At 42.2% G+C, this 7,677-nt stretch overlaps 1 protein-coding gene across 1 annotated transcript; it reads left to right on the forward strand.

Annotated features, from left to right (window-relative positions):
* The first annotated feature begins 216 nt into the window (after positions 1-216).
* LOC115279988 (vomeronasal type-1 receptor 4-like) lies at positions 217-1,134 on the forward strand. The gene has a single exon (XM_029924519.1). The coding sequence runs from the start codon at positions 217-219 to the stop codon at positions 1,132-1,134; it is 918 nt and encodes a 305-aa protein (XP_029780379.1).
* Positions 1,135-7,677: the final 6,543 nt, after the last annotated feature.

The following is a 7,677-nucleotide window of genomic DNA, read 5'->3' on the forward strand; positions in this document are numbered from 1 at the left end:
AAATCATATACTCTTGGACAAGAACTAGATTACTCTTTCAGAGTAGTTTGACTGGATATTTATATATCCAATAGTATGAAGTAGGATTTTGCAAATATGAGTAAAGGTGAAATTTGTTCACAATGAATTTGCCATACTAAAGAAAATAATATACATATTATTTCTCTCTAGGTCATCTGGCTTTGAATAAGGCCATTTATTCTGAGCATTGACATTATGGCTTCTTGTGAGTTTGTAATGGGGATTTTCTTTCTCTTCCAGACTGGAACTGGCCTCCTAGGGAATCCCTTACTCATTTGCTTCTATATATTGACTCTGTTTACTAAACACACTTGGAGACCTATCGATCTAATTCTCAACCAATTGGCCTTAGCCAACTTTCTGGTCCTTTTTTCTAAGGGAATCCCTCAGACACTGGCTGCTTTTTGTTTGGACAATTTCCTGGGAGAAGCTTTGTGTAAGATTATCTTTTATACTCACAGGGTGGCCCGAGGGGTTTCTCTTTGCACCACCTGCCTTTTGAGTGGCTTCCAGACTATCACCATTAGTCTTAATAATCCCAGGTGGGCACTCAAACTGAGAGCTCCTAAGTTTGTTCAGCTCTCCTGTTGCCTCTGTTGGATTCTTCATCTTCTGATAAATATTGTTGTGCCCGTGAAAGTGGCTCACCCAGGGAATACTAGAAACATTACAAACAAGGAGTTTGGATTGTGTTCTGGCAAAGGGTTCAATTCATTCATAAACTCACTCTGTGGATTCCTGTTTACCTTCCTTGATATCTTGTGTTTGGGACCCATGGGGTGGGCCAGTGTCTCCATAGTGCTCTTCTTGCAAAGACATAAGCAGAGAGTCCAATACCTTCACCGCATCAGTCTCTCTCCCAGAGCCTCCCCAGAGACCACTGCCACATATACTGTCCTGCTTCTAGTGATCTTGTTTGTTCCCTTTTATTTTCTGTCCTCCATCTTATCACTCTGTATGACTTGCTTTGTCAACCCAAGTCTGCACCTGGTGAACATCTGTACGTTCTTTTCTGCTTGTTTTCCAGCTCTCAGTCCCTATGTGCTCATCAGCCGTGAAATTCAAGTCTTCAGAATCTACTTTGCTAGTTGTAAAACAAGAATCTCCAAATAGTCCCTCTACAAACAGCTACCCTTCATTCAACAATTTTTTAAGTACAAATATTCAGCAATTGTGGGTCTAACTGTATGTCGTATCCCGCGCTCAGGGTCGCATTCCTTCACTGAGCCCTGCGTTGAGGCGCCAATTGTCGTATCCCGCGGGCCTGGGCCGCTCGCCCCTGTCGATCTGATCAGCGGTAGCTGTTTCGTCCGCCCCTACCGGCAGGGCGGAGAATCGTTGTGGGTCCTTCTCCTGAGGGAGGGAGAGAAAAAGAGAGCAGGAGAGGGAGACGCAGAGAGTAAAGACAGAACTCACGGTTCTCCGATCAGGCGAAAGAGAGAGCTTTATTCAGAAAACTGTCTTTTATATAGGTTTCAAGGTGGGAAAACAAAGCAGCTGACCAAGGTCAGTTACCAGGTAAACAGAGTCAAATGAATATCAAAAGAAACGCCCAGATTTGCCTCAGCAATGCTGGGAAGGGGGGAGTTGGCACTGAATAATCCAAAATACGGTTTTGATCTTTTGTGCACTTTGGCCACTCACGTCTGGCCCAGCATGACAGATGCCAAAGTTATTTTGACCAGGAAATGGCAGTCTCCAGCCTCTAGAATGCAAATCTTGTTTGCTGGTTCACTCTCCGAAGAGTGATAATCCTTGCCTGAGGCAGACAGAAAACTTGGCGGCCCCGACAACTGTAGACTCATTTAAAATATATAATGGTTATGTTTCAATGTGAGATTTCAGTCTTGTGACTTAATTCTGTAGACTCATTTAAAATATATAATGGTTATGTTTCAATGTGAGATTTCAGTCTTGTGACTTAATTTTATAAATGCGTTTTTCTCTCATTGAATATTGCCTTCCAATGTAGCGAAATATGTTCTATTCTCTGCAGGAACTGCATAACCCAAGAAAAAGGCACTCACTTATATTGACACTTGGTGTTATCCTAATGAGATGGCAGGACCTATATAATAATCTTAATGGAAGACCCACTGGATACTCTTTGTGCTCTACCACACATGATTTGAATTAGTTTTTAAAGTTTGAATCAGCCAATGGCAGCAGTCATTTGAAGGAACATTCTACCTAGATAGAAAAACAGAAAGACAGGGTTTGGGGGGAAAGTAACATGGAAAAAACAAAGCATATTAAGGAAATAGAATAAAGTTTTACAACTTGTAAGTAATGTTGATGAGATATGAAATTCCATTGCATGCACAAGGCAAGGATAGGATGCTATTAAAATGAATGATAGAAGACTAAAAGAGCTTTTGGGAATTAGGAGCATGACAGAAGAGATAAAATACTCAGCAGAGCGTTTGGAAGGTAATATGGAGAGACCACCAGGAAATTGGAAGAAGGGAGAAGAACATTAGAAACATTAGAAAAGCAGGAAAACCTTCCTGAATGAATAATAGATATCCCTTGAAGAAAGAATTATAAATGTGGAGAGAAGAATAGTATCCAAGAAATTCTACAAGATGGTTTGTCACATTCATTAACAGACTAAAAGGATCTATTTGTTTAATGGGAAGTGAATCAAAATAAGCCTGTATCTAAATTTTAAAATATTAGGGAGACTAATAGTCTGTAGTTCCATCCATGGCATTGAAAATGGCAAGATTTTGTTCTTTTTTTTTTAAATTTTTTACATTTCTTCATTTTTGAGAGACAGAGAGAGACAGAGCATGAACAGGGGAGGGACAGAGAAAGAGGGAGACACAGAATCCAAAGCAGGCTCCAGGCTCTGAGCTGTCAGCACAGAGCGCGACACAGTGCTTGAACCCATGAACCGTGAGATCATGACCTGCGCCAAAGTCGGACGCTCAACTAACTGAGCCACCCAGGCGCCCCTAATGTTTATTTTTTAGAAGAGAGAGACATAGCACAAGTAGGGGCGGGGCAGAGAGAAAGGGAGACACAGAATTTGAAGCAGGCTCCAGGCTCAGAGCTGTCAGCACAGAGCCCGACATGGAGCTGGAACACACAAATTGAAAAATTATGATCTGGGTTGAAGTACGTTCAACTGACGGAGCTACCCAGATGCCCCGCATGCCTGTCAAACTAAATCAGGGATGATTTAAAATAGAGGTATTTTCAGGAAGGCAAGGTCTCAAAATATTCTATTAACGCTTTTTCAGGAATTACTGAAGGCCAAACTCTGTAAAGAAAGTAAGTGAAAAAGGGGGCCCCTGGGTGGCTCAGTTGGTTAAGCATCCGACTTCGGCTCAGGTCATGATCTCGTGGTTCATGAGTTTGAGCTTCACCTCAGGCTCTGTGCTGACAGCCCAGGGCCTGGAGCCTGCTTCGGATTCTGTGTCTCCCTATTTCTCTGCCCATTCCCTGCTCGTGCTCTGTCTCTCTCTCTCAAAAATAACTAAACATTAAAGAAAAGAAAGAGCATCCTAAATGAACTTTCTGAGAAGAACTAGAAAAGGGATGATTCAAATTTTCTTTTTGACATTGAAGTTGAGTTTCCACAGGATGAACAACTGCAGTCTTGTGACTGGGACACAGAGTAAGCTGATGAATTCTGATACATAAAAAACTTGAAAAACATATTGGGCTAGCAGAAATCTGTGTTTATACAAAAAGCGTATGAACACAGTTCTAGCAAAATCCATCAAGAACACTAAACGTACATGTTGGGTCATGTTTGGATTGACCATGTTACTTTTCAAAACTAGGACATGTAGAGTATTTATTTATTTGTTTGTTTTTTAGAGAGAGTAATACTCTTTTTTAAAAAAATTATTTTAGAGAGACTATGTGAGCAGGGGAGGGTCAGAGAGAGAGGGAGACACAGAATCCAAAGCAGGCTCCAGGCTCTGAGCTAGCTGTCAGCACGGAGCCTGACACGGGGCTCGAACCCACGAACTGAGAGATCATGACCTGAGCCGAAGTCAGTTGCTCAACCGACTGAGCCACCCTGGCGCCCCAACATGTAGAGTATTTAGATCCATGAGGAAAATACGGAAAACAGAATACAGGAATCTGCCTTTGACGGGCTTACAATCTAATTGCAAGATAAGTAAATAACTTGTGAAAAGCTAATTAACAATATTAGCCACATGCTTGATGAAGATTAAAGAGGGTCAGTTTATCACAGGGTGGAGTAGTCAGGGGAGACTTTGTCCTTTAGCGGTGAGATGGGACTTTGCCTGGTCCTTGAAATGGTAGTATTTGGATAGAAGTTTATATAGAATTCCAGGTGATGGAAACTGGGGGGAAAACAGGGAGGAAGGTAGTGGTAAAGAGATAGGGATTAGAATATTTTATTTGAGCAACAGGAAGCAAATTATAGCTGGATAAGATTGGAAAGCATATATGGTTACCAGGGAATTATTGTGTATGTGTTATGTCATTATATGTATTTAGCCCTGTTTACTATGTATTTTTCTTGTCTATTTGTTATATATTTAACTCTGGAGGAGAAAAATGCCCTGCAGTTGCATGTGGATGTCATTTTATGGACAACAGGGGAGATCTGTTCCCCTAGGATCAGGAAATCTATGCCAAAGACTTTATGAAACCCTGAAGCACTTCCCACAACTAAAGAGGTGTGCTTGTAAAGTGGGAAATCTACCCGTGATAAATGAACATAATGAATGCCAGTTTAGGCCTGTTCTTGAGTTTGGATCTGCAAAGAGAAGATCTTTGTTGAACCAGGTTATAATGTGCACAGATACAGCTTTTGTCTTATCAGAATACTGCGTAATTGACAGAAATTCTATGTTTTCTGCAAGGAAATTAATACTCGTTAAATAAATGTTTAAACATTTTTTTAAAAAAGAAACATACTAGGTAATATGAAGAAGGGTAAAAGATGGGATCAGAGAAGCTGCTGGAACAGATCATGAAGCAGATTATAGGCCATGCCGGCCACGCTTAGGAGTTTGTCGTTTGGAGGGCGCCTGGGGGGCTCAGTCGGTTAAGCGTCCGGCTTCAGCTCAGGTCGTGATCTCCCGGTTTGTGGGTTTGAGCCCCGCATCAGGCTCTGTGCTGACCGCTAACTGGGAGCCTGGAGCCTGCTTCGGATTCTGTGCCTCTTTCTCTCTCTGCCCCTTCCCTGTTCACTCTCTGTCTCTCAAAAATAAATAAAATGTAAAAAATTTAAAAGACAAAGAGTTTGTCATTTGGCTTTCACTGTGTGAAAGCCTTTCCCCCCCCCCCCCTTTTTTTGAACAGTTACTTCATTCTGTTAACTGTTTTACAGCTGGGCTATGGGAACTGGGTATTTTGTACTGAGAACACGATCCTGACTTCCTTCAAACTCAATCAGCTCTAATTTCCTATCCTAAATGCCCACTTCTGTCACCTGTTATCTACAATGCTTTCTGGAAGCTGTATTTACTCTACCAACTTAAAGTATAAAGAAATTTAAGAAAACAGAGGCTTACAAAATCTTTGAATGTACTAGAACAAAGAGATTGGGACAGAACTTTCAGTAGTAACTCCAAGTAAAAGATGGCCAAACTGGAGATTTTATTAATGCCAAGGATTCCTGTCACAGGCAGGAGGACGGGATGCCATGAGGCATGGCTGGAAGTGTCATGTTCAAGACCCAACACGATGGCTAGTTCCAGGCATCAGAAACCTTTGCCGCTGACACCTCATCTGACTTTTGTCATCTTCATAGCTAATAGTTGGGAATATAACCTTCTCTAGGTAAGACCATTACCCTCACAACCTTGCTTCACACAGCAATCAGCAGGAAAACAGCATCGGTCTCACTTCTGTCTTCCAAACGTCAGCAAAGTGTTAAGAGAACTTAAATTTTATTTGCATTTAAAGAAATTTTTAATGTTTTTTATTTATTTTTGAGAGAGAGAGAGAGAGAGAGCGCACGAGCAGGGGAGAATCAGAGGGAGAGGGAGACACAGAATCTGAAGCAGGCTCCAGGCTCCGAGCGGTCAGCACAGAGCCTGATGTGGGGCCCGAACCCATGAACTGCGAGATCATGACCTGAGCCAGAGCCGGACGCTTAACTGACTGAGCCACCCAGGCGCCCCTAAAGAAATGTTTCAGATAATTTATAAAACCTATTCTACTCCCACAAACTTATGCCAGTCCCACTAACCTAGCCAAAAAGGAACTGATGAATTTGTATTTTTTAGTATTACAGCTCCCTCAGTTCAGGAAGGCACACAGAGAAGAGAGTGCATTGATTCTGAGGGTCAGTTGACTGTATCCATCAAAATAATCAAGAAAAGATCAATCTAGGAACCAAAGCATGAACATTACAAAGTCTGTTAATATAATTCTCTGTCGGGAGCTTCCAGAAGAGCTGCCAGAAGTAAAGACAGGTGCCTCGACCTGCAAGATCAGCCACCTGCACAGTGAGCTGCGTTATTGCTCCCAGCACAGCAAGAGCTGCATTATCACCTTCAGCTGAGGCCTTCTTGTCTACCTCCCAAGCCTGCCTTGTTAGCCTCTCGGGTGGCGTGCTGACGCTGCAGTCCCCGCCCTTGTTTCCTAGCAACTGACTCACGTCAGCTGCCCGCCTTCTACCCTATATAAGACATGCGTGGTCTCTGAATAAAGAGAGCGGCTTGACCGGAAACCTTGTCTGGCCTTCACTCTCTGTGCTCCCTGCTCTACCCTACTCTCACGCCCTCTCTCAGGACCCGCGGCGACTGGCCCGCCGGCCAAAACAATTCACCGTGTCAATTCTGAAAGTAAAAATTCCAATGTTGCTTTCTATAGAGTGTTTTAGAAAATTCCAGTATAGTCAAACATGCAATGTTATGTTAGTTTCATGAGTGCAATATAATGATTCAATAATTCTACACAGCTCAGTGCTTATTATGGTAAATGTACTCTTAATCTCCTTTATCTGTATCACCCAGTCCCCACCCACCTCCCCTCTGGTCACCATCAGTTTGTTTTCTATAGTTAAGAGTCTGTTTTTTGGTTTGCCTTTTCTCTTTGTATTGTCCCTTAAATTCCCCATATGAGTGAGGTCATGGTATTTGTCTTTCTTTGACTGACTTATTTCACTTAACATTATACCCTTTGGATCCATCCATGTCATTGGAAATGGGAAGATTCCATTGTTCTCTATGGCTAAGTAATATTTGATTGTATATGATACCACCTCTTCTTTATCCATTCATCCATCCCTGGAAACTTTTGGGCTGCTTCTGTAATTTGGCTATTGTAAATAACTAATAAACATAGTGATGCATGTTTCTTTTTGAATTGGTGTTTTTCTATTCTTTTTTTAAATGTTGATTCATTTTTGAAAGAGAGGAAGAGAGAGAGAGAGAGAATGCAGAGGGGAGGCCAGGGAGAGAGGGAGACACAGAACTCAAAGCAGGCTCCAGGCTCTGAGCTGTCAGCACAGAGCCCAATGGGGGGCTCAAACTCATGAACTGAGAGAACATGATCTGAGTCAAAGTTGGACACTTAGTCGACTGAGCCACCCAGCCACCCCAAAATTCTTTGGAAAATACCCAGTGGTGGAATACTGGATCGTATGATATTTCTATTTTTAATTTTTGAGGAAGCTCCTTATTGGTTTCCACAATGGTTGCACTAGTTCGCATTCCC

This window comes from Suricata suricatta, chromosome 16 (assembly GCF_006229205.1).
Source record: "Suricata suricatta isolate VVHF042 chromosome 16, meerkat_22Aug2017_6uvM2_HiC, whole genome shotgun sequence".
NCBI lineage: Eukaryota > Metazoa > Chordata > Mammalia > Carnivora > Herpestidae > Suricata > Suricata suricatta.